Here is a 24,421-nt window from a genome sequence, read left to right as displayed (position 1 = left end):
ATGGAATCATGATAGTAACTTGAACTGTTTCAGTTAGAACCACCACCACCACCACCTCCTCCTCCTCCTCCTCTTCTTCTTCTTCTTCTTCACACCAACAACCCAGCCTCCTCCCTGTATTTCCTAATCCATTTATTTTAAGCATAGGAGTGATGGTAACTAATATGGGTAGAATATGAAGGTTTATTTTGCATCCTCATATTGTAACATTACAGTGCTTTTAATATTGTAATACAATATTGTCTATTTGGAGGCAAGATAATAAATTAGAAAAAAGAGGAAAATCAGTCTTAACTATTTTGCTAAGGAGTAGCTTTTGTATTCATTAAGCAATAATTACAAAAGTAATCAAGGAATCTATATAAAATTGTTGGCTTGGGCTGTAACAAATTAGGCTGCATCCTTGAGACAAGACAATAATTTACTTATATTGAAATATGTGATCACTGCTCCCCTTCCCCCTTTAATTTCAATACAACTAGAAGGATGCTACTTGGGAGCATCAGTGTGTTAAAAATAATTTATAGCCCAGTTATACAAGGGCAGTTTAATTAATCAGATCAAAATTAGAATTCAGAATGTGCAATGTTAGGCCTATAATAACGTTGGTGATAATTAATCTCCATCAAATCTCTGCTCCTCTTGATAAAGGTTGTACTTTAATTAACAGGTTAGTAGTGCAGTTAGTTTAATAGCTGATTTGGAAATATTTATTCTTCTGAAATGATATCAAAAGTAATATTATCGGTGTGCCAGACTGTGCTAGTTCCAGAAGAAGACCAGTGGGTTGTATCCAACAAAGTCCATCTCAAAGCCAACCCTGACCCTGTCCTTGGGCTTGTCTCAGGCAAAGCTGCCTCGGAAGTGAGCTTTTTCTTGTGCATGTCTGCTGCTCGATGTGTCATGAACCCAAGCGTGGCTTGGGTTGTGGTTTGTTGCTCCAGGCATAGCCTGGCAGAGGAGTGAAGCCGGGACCACGCTGCTCATTTGCATCAAATCACAGTTCGACATTAACTATAGTTTCACAAGACGTACAAACCAGGCCATTTTCACACAATAGTAAGCTGTTTCTATGGTTACAATTGTAATATAAATGTAAAATAACAAAATCAGCAATCATGAATTATTCATGTCTCCAAAGTATGTCGAGATTCTCAAGTGTGTGAAAAATGTGTGGGCATGAAAGGCACTGATTAGTACATTAAAGCTACAGGCTCAGTACCAACAAATACAGGCTTGACACATTAAAAGTGAAAATCACCATATGCACACGGAAAAGGAATTTTGTAAGCTGTAGCAACTATCTTTATGATCCAGCTGGAAAAACAGCTACCAGTTTCATCAAGTGCCTCTGGATCCAGGGAGAGGAGGAGCAACAAATGAAAATGGATATTTCAAAATCCTCCAGGCATGCCTATTCAGACATGTGATTCTATATCCCATGAGGAAAGTGGAGGCGAATCTCTGCAATGGAGAACCTTCTGTACTCTGCATGATTTAGTAGCCTGATAATTCTGTGTCACAAATAGCATGTGATGTCACCACAAGAAAAGGAGGTTCTTCTGGATGGACTGCAAGAAGATCAAACCTATCGATTCTTAAGGAAATCAGCCCTGAGTGCTCACTGGAAGGACAGATCCTGAAGCTGAGGCTCCAATACTTTGGCCACCTCGTGAGAAGAGAAGACTCCCTGGAAAAGACCCTGGTGTTGGGAAAGATGGAGGGCACAAGGAGAAGGGGACGACAGAGGACAAGATGGTTGGACAATGTTCTCGAAGCTACGAAAATGAGTTTGACCAAACTGCGGGAGGCAGTAGAAGACAGGAGTGCCTGGCGTGCTCTGGTCCATGGAGTCACGAAGAGTCGGACATGACTAAATGACTAAACAACAACAACAACAACTGGCAGAGGGCAGCATGCATGGAAACAGTGATGTGACAAGAGTATGTGAGGCTAGAGTAGATAGTGTGCCCTCACTCTTCTTCCAACATTTAGAATCACAGGTGTAAGGTGATCATCCAAATAAGGCTAGAGAACTAACAGGCCTTAGATTGTACAAGTCTGTTCTATCGATACCTTTCTTTTATGAGTGCATATTAACGGGTGCATAAATAAGGGTTTTGTATCCATCTATGATATTGACAGAGAAACAATTGACAAAGAATTTATACAAAAGCTACCCACAATGACAAACTTCAAGAGGAAAGTCTGCAACAGAATCTATCAAAAGGTTCTAATGATTAAAAAGGTATGTTGTTCATTAAGTTATTTCTTTTGAGTCAAGTTCAGTTTCTTCACTTGTAGGATTTGTATCACTCTTTTAATGTAGAAATGGCTTAGTTCTTGCATTAATATAACAGGGGAAAGATCACACCCCATCTCCATAAAGCAGCTTATTAAGTATGCAAAGACCTTTATGCACTGTAATAAATTTTAAAATGAATTCTATATTACAAGCATGATTTAAAGGTTCAGTGAAGGTTGCCATTGAAGATGAAATGTGTTAACAGCCTAGCCTTTGAGGTCTGACTCATATGCAGTATTTCTTAATGTACTGTACTTAAATTAGAGCAGTAAATGAATAAATATTTTACAGCATCAGCCATTATTTCAGTGGAATATTCTAAATGGGGTTCCCAACACACATCCATAATCTATCTGTATAATAAATATTCTCTCTAAGGCAATAAGAAATGGGAAGCCATCATATTAACACAATGTAAATATGGAATTATACCTGCTTTCAAAATGTGAGTGTGCATTTTTCATACTTAAGCAGTGATCCACAGCCCAATGAAATCAAAACAGTGACGCCCAAGCCAATTTTGTATTGTTTTTCTCAACGGGACAACAATCTGATTATTGGGTGCCATTTTAGCTGCAGATTCATTTGCCATCCTCTAATCAGTAAATGGATCAAGGCGATTTTGCTTACTCCATTTGCTGTTTAAAATTCAGATATATTATTTAAATGTGTTTGTGTGTGTGCAATTCTATGATATGCTTTTCTGAGCAAAGCACCTTCAAAGAAGTTTACGGCAATAAAAAAAAATACACAGAACCAAAAAGATAAAACCTATCCAAAACTTTCATAACATAATGGTACAGTCTCTATCCAGACAGTGGGACAAAATTACTTGAAGGCCAATCAAAACAAATAGATATCTTTAAGGCTTCTTGAAAATTATGGAGTGCAGCAGTCAACTGCAGTTCTTCTTTCTTCCAAAGAAGCAGAGTTGCCACAGAAAAGGTACACACATCACACACCTGGGGTGTGAGCTCAGCAAGAAGGCTTCAGACTGAGATCTCTATGTGCAGGAAGGATGGTATGGTGCAGATGGTCCACCAAGTAGCTCAGGTCCAAACCCTTTAGAGTTTTAAAGGTTAAGGCAAGCACTTTAAAATGGCCCTGAAAATGCACTATGAACACCTCCCTTGTTCTCTTATAATGACAATGGCAGCCACCTGAGAGGTGTTGGAACTAAGTTTCAGTGAGTTCTGCTGGGGGGGGAAGCCCTAGTCATAAGTTATTTTCCCCTAAGTACTTAGCAAAAATGAGTATCACTTCTGAGAGCTGAATAACCAAGATAAACTAGCTCAAAATAAACTCTCATGGCACAATAGTATTTTTCTGACAATGTGCAGGATGCTTTTTAGAGCTTTATATTGGAAAAAGAGAGACCTCTACTTACTTTCATTAAAAATGCATGTTAGTGGAACATCATTAAAAGCACATGGATTTTCCTGGCAAAGTAGATTTGGGACCTCAGCCAGGGCATAATAAATAGCCTGTTCTCTGGTTTTATGGAAGAATTTGTCAATTTACTGCTCACTTACTTTCGTGTAGTCATACTGAAGCTGACATTGTCCCTGATTCAGTGATCAATGCATCAGTCCATTGGATAATTTAACAAACTCTTCTCAGGTCTTGTCAGCTTCTACGTCAAGTACATTTTACTCTCCCACCAAGTCCTCAATATGATGGACAGGGAGTTTTGCAGAGTTTTTCTTTTACATGACACTCCCCCACCCTCCTGCCCTGCTCAACCAGTCACAGACTCCCAAAAAGCCCAAACTTATTAAAAGTCTCAGTTGACAGATACTGTTCTGGATGTTAGAAACCATGTTAAAATAATCTTATAAAACAACAAAATAGGAAGGAATTGTATCGTTCAGATAAATCCTGTTGAATTAATGTCTTCATTTTGGTTAGAAAATGTTGTTCCAAACAACTTGGTTTGGGGAAAATATTTGACATTTGTATGTGCTTCTGTGCTTTTACATTATATTCCTGTGATGTGGGGACTAACAGATTGAAAAAGTGAAGATTCAGGGATATATGAAACATTGAGTAGGATAAATAAATTTCCGAATTTAGGCTGCAACAGCATGCACACATTTCTGGGGGAAAGCCGCATGAATCACAGTAGGACTTGCTACTAAGCAACCTTGCATAGCATTGCACAAAATCCAACCAATTTAGACCACTTTCTTTGTTTTTTTAAGCAATACAATTTATTCTGAGAACCAGAAACAATCCAAAATGACTGCACAGGGTAGCATGTCACTTAAGACTACCACAAGCTCTTATGAGAATTTATGCTACAGTTTTATGCCATCATGGAGAAGCTATACTATCATATGAACATAAGGGTTCTGCTGGCTTAGACCAAAGGCCTATACCACAGAATACTATTACTTGAGGTAATATGTCAAGTGATCATGTGAGTTGTAATTTTCCTGGAAGTCAGCATTTTCAAAAGAGTGTGGATGCAATTCCTGTAGTCTTTGGAGATGGAGTTCCTTCTGCCATTTCTTCTCACATTGCAGTATAGCTATAGTTTAACAAGATAACTTTTTCACGTAAGTGATCTGGACACTTTTCTGTGCGACCTATTTCAAATCCCATAAGAATTCAGCATCATCATCAGAAAAACATTATCATCAGAAAAACATTAAAATCCATGCTTGATAGTGTTATGAAGAACAAAAGTATGAAATATATGTTCTCATTTTTGCTTTGTAACAACCCCAACAGCTGAATCATAATTTATTTTCAGGCAAATGAGAAAGACAGTTTACCTAAAGATGATTTATCTCTGTGACCTCAGGAAGATTTATTTGATCCATTTATCCAAGTTAAACTTTATGAAATGATTGTATTTCTTAATGTAAAACATGTTCTTAATGTAACAACTAAATGCAACATCTTACTTCCACATATATAATTTGATAAACAACAGCATGATTTTTTAAAAAGATTTCTATAATCTCTACTTACTTTTCATAAGAAGGTGATTCCTTTTTATGTGTGCTTCTAGTTTTAATGTGCAATGCAGGTTAACAAAAAAGTATTATCTTCTTAAATCAAGGGAAATTTAATCCAATTGTGATGTAATGTTCAAGATCAGTGGTTCCTAATTAGGGGTCCGGGAACCCCTGGGGCTCTGCGGAACGTACCCAGGGAGTCCAGGGCCCCAACCCTTGCCTCCCCCACACTATTTTTTGTCATTTTGCATAGTAATACCACAAATTTTATGGTCTGTTTTAGCGCTGCACGATTTTTCAATATATTGGCCAGAATCGGTTTTGAAATCACACCGCAGTAACGATTTTGACCTGGCAATATGCAGCAATATATCGCTCCTCACGTGAGGGAGAACAGGGCAGCCGGTTTCAAGGCTCCGCCGATATCGCATCATGATCTCAGCCGATAACGCTGCTGATCTGAGCTGCCTTCCCTCATGCTGAGGGAGACCAAGGCAGCCAATTTCAAGGCGCTGCCTTCCCCTCATGCTGATGGTGAACAGGGCAGCTGACTGACCTCACTTCAAGGAACAGTGGCACTATTTTCCCCTGGCAGTGAGGCAGAGCAACTTTTCTCAGTCAGCAGGAAAGCAGCAGTCACCACAGTGGACATGCATCTTTGCTGGCTGCCCCATTGACGGCAGCTTGATGCACCCCCCATCCTCATCCCCTCTCACCCAAACCATGTCATAAAGGTGACTCCATTTCATCTCCTTCCCCCACCCATTCGATCTCTGCAGCTGCTTCTTCCCTCATCTTCATGCCTGATCTCCAATTTCAGTCATTGTGATATATCAGAATATCACTATGTTTAGCTGCTGATATATCACGATATTGAAAGCCAGATATTGCTTAGCCCTAGTCCATTTTTTAGTATGCCTAAAATCCTTTCCTCATTAGGGGCTACCCCACATTTTGTTCAAACAATTGCTTTCCATAGGAAACTACCATAGAGTTATCAACCTTTTCAAAAGTAGGGGAGCCGTGGCTTGGCTTTTGAAAAATGTGGTGTCCTCAGTAATTATCTAATTGGGAACCACTGTTCTAGATTTTATACGTTGTACTCATGACAGTTAACAGTGCAATCCTATATGTATTTATTCAGATATACATCCTATTAAGTAAGTGCAGCCTTTGACAGTTTTTTTAGATGCAAGGGAACTCAGCACGCAGCATAACATATTATACATTTTCAAGGTTTTGGTGGGAGTTATTCTAATGCATGTTTAATAATCAGCAACCCCACAAAAATTCAGCAGAGTTGGATGTAAACAAATCCTTAGACACAAACATAATTTAAGTCCCTTACCACTTTGCTTTGTTAAATCTGACAAGAACAAAGGTGTTTGGCTGTAGTGATAGACAAGCCTCACTCTCTTTTGCCTTCAATTTATGATGTCCACACACAAATCAAGTGACAGCTATAGGATGGGGGATACCAGCTTGGCAGTAGTACATGAAAGCAAGATCTTGGTATTATAGTTGATCATAAGCTGAACATGAATCAGCAACTTCTCATGGCCGCAAAAGAAAGACCAATGCAGTGTTAGACTGTACTGATAGAACTATAGTTTTCAAGCCATGAAAAGTAATTTCATACTGATCAGAGATCATCTTGTCCTGGGAGTGAGCCTTTCAAGAGGATGCAGATAAATTGGGGAAAATGTTTAGAGGACAGCAATGCATAGGGGATGGAAAGCAAGTCCTATGAGGAATGGTTGAAGGACCTAGATAAATTTAGCCTGAGGGCATGGCAGCACACTTTAAATAACTGAATGGCAGCCTGTTGCATAGAAGAGGACAAAGACTTGTCCTTTGCTGCAAGAGGGCAGGTCATACGTTAAAGGAAGGTAGATACCAACAGAACATTTGGAGAACATAATAAATGCAATTTGATAATAGGACCAGTAGAGGTTGGTGCCCATTGGGACTGGTAGGGCAGAAGGCAGAGATGCCAATGCTAAGAGAAGCCAATGATAGGCATAGCCAACTTATTCTGGTTTGGTCCCCACTGTCTTCCTGGCTGAATTCAATAAGGGCAACTCTTAGAATAAGGAGGAGAAAGCTAACAGCCAGTGACATCCCATAGACCGGTTATAGATAAAGAGGTAGTCAGGTGGGCACTGGCCAATGGCAGTTTCAGCTTGGTAAGGCAGTGCCCCAGCTTACTTTAATGAACTAACATCCACTGAATGGGATCAATTACCTTAGGGCTAGTGGGATCTCCTTCCTAGAGATCTTAAATCAGAAGCTGGACAGACAAGAGTTGGAGGAGGTCTTGTAGGCCATCTAGATTCTAGACCAACCCTCTGATCAATGAAGGAAATCAGAGCTAGAGCACCCGAGCACATAGGGCTCTATGTTTCCCATTCCTCATGGGTGAGATACATTTATGTTCAGGCCACTTCGGGATTGATTCTATTCATGTTGCAAAGCTTGGGAGGACATAGATTTTCCCCAAATTGTATTTGCTTGTAATATCAGTAAATTCCCACGTCCCCTTTGGACGGTCCTGTTCAGGAATCTTCCTGTTGTCTCAACCATCTCAAAAGTTAACTTGTAAAAGTAGGAAATTTTCCAGAGAACTACAAGCTCTGTGCTGTCATTTCCGTTGAGTTAAATGTCTGGTTTCACTGCTGTTTCTCTGCCTGCAAATGGATAAAACACCCACACACCCTCAAGGTCATCGTGTCACAATGATGTGAGATGCAAACACTGCTTTATTTCAGTGATATCTCTTAGATGAAAGAGCTTGCTTGCAAATCAGTTTGGGCTTTTTTTTTTAAAAGCACAATGGTGCTTTTTTGCTTTGAAAAGTGAGCTGTCCTTTGCAGCAAGTGAGTAAAGGCAGGGTCATCAAAGGTAGGTTGAACACAACTGATTCATTAAAGCTTCCTGAAGATTTATTTTAAAAGAAGTTGTAAATGGCATCCACTAACGTCTTTTCTTTCTTTTTGCTCTGCTACAAACAAGTTTGTTTCACATTAAAAATACTAATGTAAGAAAATAGCAGAGAAATAGTGCCAGGAACTCTAAATGAAATGTAATGTTTTGGACTCCAGGGCTTGATTTATTTGGAGATTAATGCACTTCTTGGGACCAGAGCCCTGAACTTAACAATGCACTGGAGGCATATGTTAATGATCTAGTAAAACATCTCCTGTTGTGTCTCAGTGCTGTGTTTTGAAAGATAATGGAGTGCACATATTCTTTGCTGAAATCTGTAAGATTATTAAGGGCATGTTGACCTTGAAAAAGGTCCCCTAATCAAAACCAGCCTATTACATTTATTTTTAAAATGAACAGTAACACTATCCTTCTAATCTTGTAATTATGCCTGATGAAACAGAAAGCTCTACAATAGCATTATATACCAAGATCTTCATTTTTTTTCTCCCAACGAGCAGCAAAAGGAAATGTTAAAAATAATACAATAGACTATTTTGTTGCTGTTTCATCGCTCTTAACAATTTCTGTTTTGTTACCTTTGGAAAACTCATCTATGTTCTTGCAGCCTTTTCAGAAGCGTGATGGGGTTTTTTCATCCCATTTTAAACAATCAACAAAATCACTGAGTGCAGTGCTGATTGATTCATTGCCACATGTCAATGGGGGGGGGCGTGTTACAATAAAAATATTTCCAATAAAAGGGGGCTACCATCCCTTTACAAACAGTGCCCTTTTTAAAATCTGCATGCACCAGCATCTTGCTTGTTCACTATGATGCTCTTCATTAGCATATGGTACTACTCATTAGTGTATTTGAAAAATCAGCCACTGTGTGTAAACAAAGATAGGAGTGCCTGTAGCTTTAGCTTATGAACTGGTCCCTGAGAAATGCACAGGCAAGTTAACAGTGCAATCCTGTGTGTGCCTACTTATACTTCATTCCCATTAAACTAATGGTTTACTCACAGGTAATTGTGCATAGGATTGCAGCTTTAGTGACTACACTGGATTCCCTGGAGACCATGTTGACTGTGAAATGACTTGATTCTTTATAGAAATGATATTGCAACTACCTATTGCAAAAAGTTCCATGGAAACTTCATTGTGTATGGTTTTCTTTATTCTACAAACCTACTATTCTGTCAGTAAATCTGTTTGAGATTAAGCTTTACAGTTTGTGTCATAATGTGTTAAAATCATTGATCAGGTTTATTGAATGTCTGTTTACACTAATTTTTTTAGCTGAATACTTGGCTCTTCCACTTACAAACCTTAGAATTTTCAGATAAGAAAATGCCTGGAACTCTACAAATTTATTTATGTATACATAATTCTAAAGATCTATAGCAGAAAAAATATTATTATGCCAGTGAAAATGTTATTATTACATGATGAAGAGAGAAATGGTACTCCAAATCCATTCTCAAATGCATATTCTTGATTATCCATGGCATATCCATTTGAGAATGTATTTGACACACCATTTTTATTTTCTTCACATAATAACATTTACACCAACACTATTGTCTTGACACTATATAGGTTAAGAACATGTGATGCACTTTTAAAAACCTACCCCCAATCCTGATGTGTTGTGATCAAGGAGTCTATTTCACACCATACTTCTTTAGACATCATACAGGTATATTCCTGTGGTTCCTAATATGTTTTGGCAGCAAAAGTCACAGTGCAATGGGGTGAAATGAACTTATCCTGAATCAGCTTTAGATGGATAATCTGGAACATCAAGCAAATAGCTGCTTAAATACAACAGGTGAAAGGAAATTGGTGTGATCAACGAAGGAGATTATTTCAAAGTGTTAGACACCTTATAATGCCATCTACAGGTGACAGTAAAAAATCTATGTCAGAGAAACCCCATATGATTTCTCTTTTCGGATTTGTCTTGTACATGATAGGTGGAAACAGCATAATTTCCACTGTAAATCAGGTAGGTGTATGATAAATTAAATAATCCATCAGAGACAATAAGACACATTAGTACTACAGAAACGTGAGAAATTTAATTTCTGAAATGGTAACTTGGGAAAACCACTATATTTACATAGTACTCCAGGCTAGTAAGATGGCTAGGATTCGTGTCAGGGGCTGGCAGGATGCCAAGAAAAGCAAATGATTGACAGCGTTATCCAATATATGTCTACTCAGAGTAAGGCCCATTAAGTTCAACAGGCTATTCCTAGGTAAGTGTGTGACTATGCTAACAGAGAAAAGAGCTATCTGGCTCTTGTCACTGGGACTGGGGCTGCCATGTTCAAATGGAGGTATAGAATTAGTCCATTTTTCTGAAAGCTGCTTCTCTTGATTTGGTTTTATCTGGTGTGCATATCTAACACACACACCTTTAAGGTAGTTATAGATTTCTATAACCAGATTAGAAACCTCTCATATCTTGCAGAAGAAAAATAATATTGCTATAGTAGCCTCGGTTTTACTGGTCATAAATACTTGCAAATATTGCTGTACTCAAACTGGGTTTTCTTATAATCTTTATATGCTCACAACTTTTCCTAGTTTTGAATAAGGCAGTTTTCCTTGGAGAATTGTCCCTTTGGACAATGGCCTGGTTCTCACATCACATTATACTATAACTGAAAGCAAATGATGGATTAATATGAGCAAACATCATACATGTGAATGCTACTTCCAAGATTATTGTGCCACTCCTCCCTTTCCAGAAAACAAGCCAGATTCTGCCCCAGGGCTCATGGCTTGTTTCTTTCCAAACAAACCATGAACAGTAACCAAGGGATGTTCTTGGCTTACTGCCTGAGTTCAAACAACATGACAAGTCAGAGTTTGGCTTGTTTTTCTGGTGGTGTGGCAGCAGCAGGAGTGAGGTAAGACTAGAATGAGAACTTTAAAGTAGTGTGAACCAGCAAGCACACTGCTCATTCACTTTAAGCCATTGTTTGTTAAACGATGTGGCATGCAAACTGGTCCTTTGTTTGAAACCTACCCCTCAAAGATATAGCACACCTTTTTTGCTTTCTATTCAAAATCCTTAGGCAAGTGCCATATATATTTTATGAGAATTAAATGGATTAATCATTTCCTAAGTTGCATATCAAATGTACCACAAAATAAGATTCATGTGCATGCCCTGTTGAGAGCAGAATAGGCCTCCAGCTGCATGATAAAATAGATGAAACTCTAATGGCACTCTGCAGGGTTCTTTTAACCTTTGTGGGCTTGAGACACATTTTCACTTGCTGTTGTACACCTGAGCACTAATGAGCCATGATTATAAGGTGGATGGGATGACGCATATGTCACATTTAAATGCATAATTTTCTTCAAATGCATCAACAACCGCAGTAACTCCATTCAGGGAAGAGGGGGGAAATAGGATTTAAAAAATGATGGAAAAGAATATGAAAAACTTTTGAAGTAAAGTGTCTTTAGCCCATTGCTATTTGATGGACCAGTTTTTAATGTAAAGGGTGCTGTTTTACACTGGGAAGCATTCAGACATTCAAGTAGCACAGTCCAGAAATAAACGTATCACATGTGATGCTCCTGTCAATGCGGGATACACTGCACAGTGAGAACAGGAATCCATTCCTTTAGATTACAGAGGCTGTTCTCACACCCCTTAACCATTCCCACCATCCAGGATCAATTTGAATTGCAGCAATTAAATGTCCTCAGCCAAGTGTTCTGATCTCACAAATCACAGCCCTCTGGAGATCCCCAAAAGGCTCATATAGGATTTCCTCTATCCTAGACATCTCTTTTCATTTAGCCATACCACACACAAAGTAACTGTCTCTCACAGCGCTACATGCACACCACTACTGGCAAAATTGCAGCTTTATTATGCATGAGTATTTTTCCAGTGCTTCCCTATTTTCCTGTGATGAACCACTTCAGCAATAAAATTAGTATCTGAAAAGACCCATTCCCCCCCCCCCAGTGAAAATGTATGCAATTTCCCATCCACCCTATTTTAAGGCGTAAAAGCTCTGCTATAATTTATACTGTATTGCAAGCAGAAATATAGGAAAATGGTAAGAACTGCTTTTTAATGCCTGGCTCAGTCTCCTATCAGCATTATTTGTTCTCTCCCACCAAATTGGCCAATGACCTTATTAAGATATGAAAAGGAATTTAATTGGAAGGCTGCTGATTTAAAACAATCAGCAATAAAAACAAACATTGTTATGGAGAGGTGGGTAGGAGTAGAGGAGCAATACATCCTGCAGCCATAAATAGTGTTCAGAATTCTGCATCAGCTATATCATAATTCTGAAGATAACATAGCAATAATTCTGTAGAAAGAACTTGAATCTAATAGCATTTGAAATATAGGCAAGAACTTTGAGGGATGAATCCACATCAAATAAACATGACATGCTGTAAAATAAAAGTCAAAACACATTACCAGGCAATAATTAATTTCTGACTAATTTTTTTATACAAAACATTCACAGAACAGCTCTTCTGTTGCTCATAATGTACGTACTCAAGCAATTTTTGATTGTCCAAATACTTAGGTATGTGAAAACAGCAAGCAACTTTCCCAGCATCTATTTTCTGACCCACCTACTTATGTCAGCACAAACTGGGCATTCTCCGTCTCTCTTTTCTTACCACCAATCAATAATGGATTTTTGCCTTCCTCTTGAAATGTTTCACTGCTTAGCACAGAACTAAGAAACCTGAGCCAAAAAAAGGCATTTATTCATTCCTTACAGGCTTTGACCATGACTGACTAGGGGCGATCTCTGCCTGCACTGTGGCTTGTCCCCTCCAGCACCCTCTAACACTAACAGTGCTTCAGAAGCTTCTTTTGAAACTGAGATTTCCCAAAGTAATTGCTGATACATATGGAGACAGAATTCAAAGAAGTCAGCTTACCAAGCATGCATGCATCAAAGGGGATTGTGCCCCCAGCAGTTAATGTTATTCCCAGGAATTCCTCATCAGCCATCCCAAGGCAGCTCACAAAATTAAAACATCAAAAACAATTAATGCATAATAACATTCCCCTTTAAAACAAACAAACACTGAATGCAGACTGAAACAAAAACATATTCAGAGAATGTTTAATGGGAAATGATAGGTATGGGGCTACTGCTGTAAAGACTCTGTCTCTGCTGCCCACCAGCCAGATGTATCTTTCCTGCATCTTCCCTTCACCTGATATATCCCCCCTTCACTACCATAGTGCCTTTGCCACACTCAAATATTTCCAGGCATATCTCAAACAAATGTCCACATTATGAACCACATTCCAAATATTGTTCTCTCATGCAGTCGAATATACACAAAAATCTGGAAGTGTGTTAGAAGAAATCTAACACAGTTTGAGAACTATCTAATTCCATTCAATATTTCAAGTAATAGTCCAAAGTAATATATTTAGATAATAGAAATATAATGTTGATTTGCTTCATCACACACACTGAAAATTTTCTCTCTCATTTTTGCAGCCTGTCAAAGCAGCCTCAGCCTGTCTCCACCATTTCACAATCTGTCAAAGTGGTTTGGCCCAGAAATATTAGCAATACTCATTGATGTGTAAAACTCCTAAGAATTATTCCATGTGGGTGACCTGTAGTCTGTTCAAAGAGAACTTGTAGAGGATGCCCTCTGGAAAATGTGCATGTGTTTCTACAGCAATTTTATAGACCAGCTTTATCCACTTGCTGATACACAGAATGTTTTAAATATAAATACATTAACATATGCATTAAATACATTACATGTATTTTTTAAGTAAGTCCAGTTGAATTCATTGTGACTTTCAAATTGCAATGAAACAGCATTAGAAAACAACAGCATCCATATGAGTGAAAAAATATTCTAAATAATAGTGGATGGTGCCAAATACCATATCCATCCAGTACAGCCAAAATGTCACTCGGCATTATCCATATTAGCATGAGTAAAAACAAGGTGTATCATGACAGAGGTTCATGAGACCTATGTTTAGCAAATAAAATAGTTCAAGAAGAAAATTAGCAATTTAGATAACATGGTTTGGCAGCTTCTTCAGCTACATACCAGGTGCAAAGCTATGCCACATTTCTAGATAGAGCTGCATGTAACTGATGCTATTTGCACATGATTTTAATAAAACTGGAAAGTGGAAGACTAATCTGTGGTTGTACAAGATGCTTCCAAAATGGTTCAAGATATGAAATGGAATGGTAATCACAGGACATCCCTTAGACAAATGCAACTAGGTATTGCAAGGCAAACAGTGTTGTTCCTCTTCTACCCCATCCACTCCCACATCTCCAAAATATAGTCAGTATTGCAAAACTTGTTCTCTCCACATCTGCCTAAAGCAGCATTATAATTAAAGATGTGTTTATGACCGGGCAGAGTACAGTAGATATATGAGTGATGCTGCTTAAGAGTTCCATGTTTCAACCCCAGAGGGATTCATACATTTTAGCTGTTTTGGTTTAATTGATGGTGTGCTTGAGGGTGTTTGGTGAATGGAACTAATATGTATTCATGCATATCTCAAACTAAATAAATAAAATTAGGACTGAATTCTCAAAGGCAGTCACAATTCAGCTTCCTTTGGGCACCATTTTCTTTGTCTTTTCCAGAGAGAGATCACTATATCTCATGTGCATTTTGCGCAGATTTCCCAAAGGTTTTTAAATTATATTTAGCATGACATAGTGAAGAACTCTGAAACTCTCGCTCCCTGCATTGGTCTTGTCCAGTATCCATTTCAATCCATGATACTTCCACGCCCGCTTTCTCTAGAAATTATACCACTTGCCCACTCAGATATGTTGGAGACAATGTCACCCACAAGCCATTGCAATCCTTTGTTAACCATTAACGGTGCTCACTCAGGCCCATCCTCACATTCATTCACTATATCAAGGGGCATCAGGAACTTGGCCTCCATCACCAACATGTCCCAATGACCCTTCCTTTGGCAACTGTGAAATCCGTCTGACATTTGAACTGGGAGCCCACAACCGTAGAGATCTATATGTGCAAGTTTGAGAACCCCGAAAGCACACTGTTCCTGACTGTGTGGAGGGGCTCCAGTGAATACCTCATTGTTATCCTGCCTTGAGCAAAGGAGTGACACATGCAGTCATTTGACTGGCAACTGTTTAAATAAAAATACATAAACGCCATTCATTGGGAAAGTGTTTTGCATAATATTTCTATAGAATTTAATAGAACTTAAACATTTAAACATGCATTTGTGTCCTTTGTTTTAATTAGACTATCGTATTATTTCATGCATGACATTGTTTTATGGTATTGTTTTATGCTATGAGATGTCTTGCAAGTGGGCAGCAAAGCGGATTACAAATATTTCATTTATATCCAATCTTTCTTCCATGGATTTTAAGGTGATGTACATAAGAATTCCTATGCAATCTTCTATTTAGACCAGCAATGGGCCCTAAACCAATGATGGGCGACTCTCAAGGGCTGCATGTGGCTGCAGTGAAGGAAGTGTGGGTGGAGTGAATGTGACCTGTGCAGTATAACTTCTTGTAAGAGATAGTGAAAATCACAGAGCTGCATTTTTTGCATCTTTCAGAACCTAAGAAGCGTCTTGCTGGATCCAATCAATGGTCTATACAGTTCAGCATCCTCCCCCACCCCCAGCAGTGAAGCAGATGCCTATGGATAGTCTGTAAGCAGGACCTGAATGATACCCTTGGGTTTCTCCTTGCAGTTGCAAGAAATAAAGGCTGTAATCCTGTGCCTACTTAGGTGGGAGTAGGCCCCCCCACTGAACTGAATGGGGATCATTTCCAAGTAAAGATGCGTAAGTAAGAACACGGCACATCTCTTTCTCAGCACATATCTGCTGTACTCTGGAAGATGTCCATTCCCAGGAGCCTAATGGTGCAATGCTGTGCCATTATTCAGAAGGAAGCCTTATTATATAGTCAGCGGGGCATGCTTGCGAAGGTGTCCATGGAATGGGATCTTCCGGCTCCTACTCAAAACTTGATTTCTAGAGAGTAAGTTCTGCGGAAACCCAGTGAGACTTACTGTTCACAGGAAACAATCTAGGGTTGTGTTGTGCCCCTCAGCTGCACTTTTCTAACAGCAGCAACACCTGCGTGTGACTCTCGCAGCACTGAACGCACAGGTGGAAAGGAATGGATTGGCTTTGCCTCTTTTTATGCAGAAGTCTCTCTCTCGCACACACCCCTCAGAAGCCAGGTGGGGTGAGGGGTCCTTCGTGCTTCTCAACTGACTGGAGAAATGCGCCGCCCCCGGGGGGAACAAGGTTCCTCAGGAGGAGCCCAGCCTTGGCCTCGAAAAAAGAGGAGGCTGGCTGGCTAGCTGGCGTGCCAGGGAAGAAAGCGAGCGTGGGAATGGGAGCGGCGGACATTCCCCCTGCTCGCCCGCCTCGTCTGGCGTTGTTGGGGAGCTGAGGTGTGAGGCGGGAGCAAGAGGGAGGGAGCGCGCGGGAACCCCTCCCCCTCCCTCTCCCTGCTCGCGCTGTAGGGGGGGATGGCGCGGCGGCGCGAGCAGCTCCACAGCCTCCGGGTGCCGGCAGAGAAGCAATAGCCGGGGAGGGGAGAGAGCTGGCGGAAGAGCCAGGGAAGCAGCAGCAACAGCAACAGCGGCGGCGGCAGCAGCAGCAGTCCTCTTCCCCTGGCTGCTCCAGGCAACGGCGCGGCAAGAGCCTCTCCCCGTCTGCTCGCGCTTGGCTAGAAAGAGCCGCCCGCTCCTCCGCTCCTGGCCGTTCTCGGGCTGCGCGTGGCGCCCCGCAGGAGGGAGGGGGCGGGCTGCGCTGGGCCACGGCGTGCCCGGCACGCGCAAAAGGAGCCGCTCTGCCGCCGGTGCCGCCTGGATGTCAGAGGCTCCTCGCGAGCCGGCGGCCAAAGGCGCTCCGCAGCAGCAGCAGCAGCTGGAGAGAAGAGGAGGAGAAGGCGGCGAGAGAGGAGGCGACCCCGCGCACGGAGCTGGGACGCCGCAGCCGGCTCGCCCCGGCCATGGCCTCCAACTTTAACGACATAGTCAAGCAAGGCTATGTGAAAATCCGCAGCAGGAAGCTCGGGGTGAGTGGCGCCTGGCGCGCGCGCGCTTGCTTTGTTCCCCCCTTTTCGCCCTCTCTCTTTCTCGCTCCTGTCTGTCAGCGCCTGGGCGGCCGAGTTGGAGGTGGGGGTCGCCTGGTCAAGGCGGCGCTGCGAGCCAGCAGCCCGCTGTCGTTCCTGCGGCGGTGCTTTGGCAGGCGGCGTGGGGGGTCGGGCGGGTGGGTGTGCGGGGATGGCTCGGCGGCTCCTCGGCTGCTGGCAGCAGCAGGCGCGCTTGGATGGAGCTGCTGCTGCTCCTCCTCTCGACTATTGTTTGCCTCCCGTGCGTGTTTGCCCGCTTGCCTGCCTGCCTGCCGAGGTGGAGGCGATCATCGCGCTCCCGGGCGGTGCGGCCCGATCCCTGTCCGCCTTTACTCGGGAGTAGATCCAGCAGATTTCAGAGGCGCAGGACTCCCAGTTGAGGGCGTTTATAGGGTTGCAGCCTGTTTAGTGGGAAGAAGCCCATCGGGAATAGCTGTCGCTGCCCACAACCGATCTTGTCTGCGTTAGAAATACCTGCGCGTTAAGCGGAGAAACAATGGAAACCCATCACCTGTTAAACTCGTTTCCTCCACCTTTATAGGCGGCAAGCCGAACGACTAAGGAGTAAGTCACACTGAGCACAGCGAGACTTGGATCTGAGTCAACATGTGGAGGATTGTGCTGTTAATCACACACTACTCCCCTACCCCTGCTGTGGCGTGGCTGCCTTTCCCGCAAACTGGGGAGAAGGGCATCGTTCCCTTTAAGCATTTTCCCCAAGCCCTGGCTCACCTTCTTTCCGATTCAGCTGAAATCTATAACAGGTTGAAATTGTGGCTGTGTCGAAGCTCCCGGCACTGTGTTAACTTTGTGCCTGTTGTATAGTGTGTGTTGGATGCATTGCGTTGAAAGGTGTGTTCGAAGGCACTCTGTCAGAAGAAAAGCTTTGAAAGGTCTACAGGTTTCAAAATAGCTCCTAGCGGCCTAGAAGTAGGAGGAAAGGTAGACAAATTAAGCAAAAGTAGCTGCTGAGTAGAGTGGCACACAGGTGATGATGGTAGGTAGAAAACATCTTTTGAATTGTATGCTTGATTTAGTATCGTTGGTGGAGAGGATACAGACTTAGCTAGACTAGGCAAAAGGATAATGGTACATTGAGCAGATGGACAGGAGAGTTGGCACAGTGATGGATGCTGCTGTCCCCTGTGACTAGACAACTGACCGATCTCAGAGTTTTTGGAGGCAAGGTTGGCTTCAGACAAAAGGTTGGAATCACCTGGAAAGGTGTATGAGAAAGTTGAGATAATTATTGGTAGAAGTATTTGCCTAACTTTCAACATGCACATGCTTTAGAAATGTTACTTCTTGCTAGGAGCTGGCAGATACTATGACACTTTCAAAAAGTAGTAATGATAACTGTCTGGTTTTGCTCTAAAGTAAGAACCTCTTTAGAAATTTGTTAGGAAGAAAAAGGAGTATTGACCAGCTTGAAGGCAAATGTGGAAACCATGCAATGAACCTCTGATTTAAAGTTTAATTAGACTTATAGTTTGAGAGCAATACACTGAGATTTGATACGATACCATGGACAGAACCAGTCCTGAGCCATGCGATTAGGATATTAGCCTGTGCCAAAAGGAAAACAACAACAGTACAATTAAAACCAAGGAAATATTGTGATACCTGGAAAGCTGCTTGCTTTGGAAGTCATGTAAACATCTGTCTGACATCTTAGTGGTCACTAAGGCTATCAGTGGAGAGCTGTACTATGAAACACTGCTAGTCATTATGGTTATACGCTGCCACCAGGATCAGTGGTACAGTGCTCTGTTTGTCAATCTTGGGGAACAATAGTGAGACAAGTCTCTTGCCCTCATGTCTTGCAAGCCTAGCAGATTGACCATTGTGGGAAATGGCTGCTGGAGTAGATGGGCCTTGGTCTGATTCAGCGAAGGTCTTCTTATGTACTAACACCCACATGAGATCTCCTTTTTATTTTATCTGTGTTCTTTGCTTCTTCTTCCCTCCTTTTATCTGATGGGGAAGAATGTAACACACTTTAATAAACAAGTCTTGATAAACAATTGCCACCTCCTGCTCACTAAGCTTACTGGTTTTGATATATATATATATATATATATATATATATATATATATATATATATTAAAAAATATTTTTATTGATAGTTTTCTTGGTTTACAAAAGTATGTGCAATCTCTCTCTCTTTTTTCTCTCTCCAAGTAACATTTTTTACAGATCAGTTTCATTTGTTGAGACATTAGGAAGAAAAAGGGGAAAGAGGTGGGGGAGAGGTGGGGGGGAAGGTGAGTGGGGGTGGGGTCGGGTGGCAATGTTTCTATTTTACTTAATATATGTGGGATTTTGTGTCAGCATCGCTTGTGCAGGTTCTCTGCTATTCACTTGTGTTCCTTTGGTGGTGCGAGAGGTTGGGGTTGGCCTAGGGTGTGGTTGTTTGTTTGTGATTGGCTGTGGTGATCTTTGATTTCATGTGTGAGTGGGGTGGGTGGGTGTTTTGGATCAGGTTAGCCATATTGATTTGTATGCTGTTGGTGGATTTTTGTCAGTCTTGCTGGGCTGTGTATGTGATAAAGGGGAGCCCTACCGGGGTGAAGGCGTCTTCTTCTGTTTGTCCCTGTATCAGTTTCAGTTTATTGGTTAATTTTTCTAGTAAGGCTGTTTCCCATACTATTTGGTACCATTGGTCCATGCTTACTCCTGACAGGTCTCTCCAGTGTCTGGTTATGGTGTTTCTGGCTGCTGAAAGTAGGTGGGTTATGAGTTCTTTGTGGTGTAAATGGCCATTATTGTCTTGGAAGATGTTTAGTAGGGCTAATTCTGGGGTGATTTCTAATACTTGCTTAGTTATTTTACATATTTCTCGTATGGCTGTTGTCCAGAATAGTTGGATTTTGGGGCACGCCCACCACATGTGGAGGTATGTGCCTGTGGAGGTGCACCCTCTCCAGCATGCTGGTTTTGATTTTGAAGGTGTTTTATGATGGTCAAAGGCGATTAATCTTGAAAGGAAAAGTTCACTTTTGCATCCAACTGTTTTTCTTAGTCTTTTGCTGAATGACTACCATTTGAGTTGGCTTGGCTGTTTTATGATGACATCCTTTTCTGTTAGCTTTGTACTGCAAGGAATGTGTTTTTGGGACACTATTGTAGATAGGCTCTCTCCGCAGGTGTCCTTCACTACAACACACACACACAATCTGAATGAGACTTTTCTACTTAAAACCTTGTAAAACATGTAGAATTGTAGTTTTCAAATACAAATGGCATCACTAATCAGCCCAGTTATAATATATAAGGTTATAATGTATATACCAACTTATGGCTACATGGTATTCACAGATGTTCCTAATAAATAAGTTCCTTGCTACATTCCATACTCTTCCTACACTAAAGATTCCCATGCTACTGTTTCTTCTGTTCTTACACATCCAGTTTCCGCTACAGGTAAAGTCCATGGTGTTACTGTAAGCCTCTTAATTTATTTATCTTCTGGAAACATAACTGCACAGACTTGCGTGTAGCAAATTCAGCTTCTTTTCGCCAAATGAGGAACATGTGAATATTTTTTCTGAGGTACAAGTACTCCTATACAGAAAGGGAAATGCAAGTCACAACTGCTGCTCAATACGTTTAGTGTACCACTATGTGTTGCCTGCTGTACTGTCATGGAAGTGAAATGGTCCACATTTGTAGGTGGGTTTTGTTCAGTACCATGTGAGGTACAATCATGTTGTGGAGAGTTATTTGATGGTAGGTGTTTTATACCCCTTATACAAAGGGCCTGCACTGGTCCCAAACTGAACCTGTCCCAGGTGAGAGGTGGGAGGGAAGTATTTTGTGGTTCATTGGCCTATTAGTGCTGCATAGTCTGTTCTTATATGTTTGGCAGTGATCTGTTGCAGGAAGGATATACATGTTTAGTAGTGTATGTGGGTTGAAATATTCTTTCGGTTTGGTGTTTGTATCATTCTGCATAGTAATTTTGTCTGATCTTAGTTGTATAGATATGGTTATGATTATGATTATGAATGTGGACATTGTGTATTTATGTATCTGCATTTTGCTCGATTGAAATTGTGATTATTGTATGTCTATGTACTTCAATTTGATTTTCCTTCTGGTAAATGGCTTTGCGATTTGAGGACAGTATGCAATAGATAAATGGACTTAATACTTAAATAAATAATATAATGTTGATAATGTATAGTAGTGTTTCATCTGCCACTGTGGATGTGTCCTAGAGCATTGGGACAGCACCTGTCAGCAGTGCTGATCATGTGGGGCAAATGACCATTGGATGTGCCATCAATGTTGAACATCCAACCAGCCTTTGCTATATTAAATATGCACCAAGAAGGGTTTTACAGTATTAAGAATATACTGTTTGGAAACAGTTGCCCTAGGAGCAAAGAACCTTACTGGAGTGAAAGTAACATTTAATGATATATTCATTAGTTAATCTGGTTATTTTTGTGTTTTCAGCTGTGATCAAGAATGTTTTTCTTTCTCCACCTATGACTATGGACCTTTCTGTCAATTTGTCTGGCTATCAGGAACTCTCAATCAGGGTAATATGTTGAGGGAATCAGATGATATCAGAAAACTTGAGTTGGTGTGTGGTTGTGGGTGATCATTCTTCTCTGCATCAATATTAAGCATTATGTGCAGTTGTTGACTTTTAGCAACTGGCTTTCTGGTACCTTCCAAATGTCCATTATTACAACACAGACCAGCATTATTCAGGCTTTCAGACTTCAAGGTGCTTCCATCCCTACTCCAGGGTAGGAATTGGCACAGTGGAAATGCATATGTTGAAAATGCTAGTTCCTTTTTAATAATTCTATATTTTGGGGGTACTGTTTTAGGATCAATCAGAAGATTTAATTTACAACCTGGTTCCAGTGTGCCCAGCAATGCAGCAATTTCTTTTATATAGCCACTTTTAATATTTCCCTGCTCTACATGAGGAGAACATATAACAGACAGCAAACTGCATGCTTAAGCTGAAACTGTTATCTCGAGGGACTGTGTCTTATATATTTATATGAATGTGTTCCCCTTCCGAAAGAGATAAGAGAGAGGCCATGTGAAATTTAAAATTCTACAAGTGGCTAGAAGCTTATCACAGTGCTAATATATATTATCTTTGCCCTGGAAGCTGTGCTTTTCTTTGCAGAAAGGGTGTTCAAGGCTAAGGGAAGAATAATCATAAATTGACCTTTGGAACATTTCGCTATCTTGACAGGGCTGTTAATTCTGAGAGAACACAGTGGGGTTGTTGGAATCCCAATTACAGACTATTGCGGTACAGCTGACATGAATGTGTGTGTTTTTAAGCAGCTTAAATCAAGGTAGAAAGGTTCCTTCATGCTCTTTGGCTGGATAGACACCACCCCCAAAATAATGTTTTAAACTGAATGGCAGTGTCAAACAATGTCTTGGGAAGTAATCACTAAATCTCAGCAGGCCTTAGAAGGTTAGTATTATTGCTGCTTGATGCCAGGGCAGGATGACATTAGTTCAGTAGAACAATGGAACACAGAAAACCTTATTGGGAAACAAGAATTTTTCATACTTCATACAATAAGGGAAATAAATCTGATAATGCTTTATATAGAAACTAGATATGCCATTGGCACAGAGGAAATATTTGGGGTATGCTCAATATTTCTTTACTCATCATGATACTACCGTTTTCGTGTGATGGAAAATAGTGATGTATTAGGACTTGTAAAGCTTTTGAAAGAGTACAGAGATTTCTGTTGCAAGTTGGAATTCTGAGATCCCATTCTCTATATGTAGTTGTGTGTGCGCGCGCGCATGCGCATACAGACACAAACATAGAAACTGTGAAAGAGGTCATAATCAAAAGCGCAAAGACCAAACCCCAAAGTCTTTTGTTAACAAGTGGTAATGATGCCGATCAGTGGGCCAATCAGAGAAAACTGTATTTTTGGTGCTTAAGCCCATACAATCAACAATAAAAGTAATGGTTCTGTATGAAGTATATTTTGTACACAATGCTTGAACTACCTTGGAATGTATTTTATACCATTTATGTTAATGGGTGTAGAAGAGAAATTGGCAAAGAGGCATTGTAATGTGAATGAACATTTTTGCCAGTGGCGGTTGCAATCTAATTGAATGAAGGGCTAATTTGTAATGTCTGAAAGCAACAACATGTTTGAACTGGAACAAGTTAAAGCTATGCAATGACTCTCAGGGTCCATCAAAGCATAATTCTTATTTATTTGTTTGTTTGTTTGGGCAGCCTGGATACCTTTCACCTAGATAACACTTCCATTGAGGAGATATTATGTCTTCCCCAGTACAGTTTCCAAACAGCTGCCATAACATTATTATTATTATTTATTTTATTTATATACTGCTCTATACCCGGAGGTCTCCGGGAAGTTCACAGAACAAAATCAAAATATAAAACCACAAGATATATAATCCAAACATAAACAACAACCCAATACCGCCCCCCAAAAAACCCACATATTAAAAGGGCATAGAACACTGGAAAACTTTATTCCTCTCTCCACCATACAGTGTGATTATTATGTGAATGTAACTGTTTTTCTTTTAAAGGAAGCAGCATTAGGCAATTCTGAAGATCTAATAGATGGCCAGTAATAACCGGCAATCAGTACTGTGAAAAATGATGAGAGGAAGGGAAAGCTTAAATATGGTTCTCACTCTTCACCTGATATATGTGTTTGCAGGATTTGCCCTGCCATAGAGCACTATGATGGAAGGGTGGATGAAGGCAGGAACTGGTGTCAAGTTCAGCAAGACTTTTTTTAGTGTCAGTCCTAACAGAGTAGAACAATTGGACACTTCAGACTCCAAAATGTCTTGGACCAGCACAGTGTGAGTGTGAATGTATTAGAAAATGGAATTGTTGGGAATAAGGAGCTGATTCAGTCTCCCCAGTTGCTGGGAAGGCCATTAATTCAGGAGGGCCGAAGACATCCCTCTGAAACCTGAGTCTTAGGACCCAAGATCAGCACTGTGTGCAACTGTAGACAGAGAAGTATGTTTGGCAGTAAATGTTTCAGAATGCATTGGGAAGTCATGTCATTATACACCA

General features: G+C 40.8%; 1 protein-coding gene across 1 annotated transcript in view; it reads left to right on the top strand.

Moving 5' to 3' along the window:
* Positions 1 to 16,499: 16,499 nt before the first annotated feature.
* Positions 16,500 to 24,421, top strand: part of DOK6 (docking protein 6) — a 183,983-nt gene continuing 176,061 nt past the window's right edge. Inside the window, exon 1 of the mRNA XM_083622655.1 lies at positions 16,500 to 17,288. Coding sequence (XP_083478781.1) covers positions 17,223 to 17,288 — 66 coding nt within the window. The 5' untranslated portion in view covers positions 16,500 to 17,222. The remainder of the gene's footprint in view (positions 17,289 to 24,421) is intronic.

Source organism: Podarcis filfolensis (genome assembly GCF_964270895.1).
Source record: "Podarcis filfolensis genome assembly, chromosome: 7".
Lineage (NCBI taxonomy): Eukaryota > Metazoa > Chordata > Lepidosauria > Squamata > Lacertidae > Podarcis > Podarcis filfolensis.
Note: the sequence above shows the minus strand (reverse complement) of the source record. Positions and strands in the feature narration are given on the sequence as shown.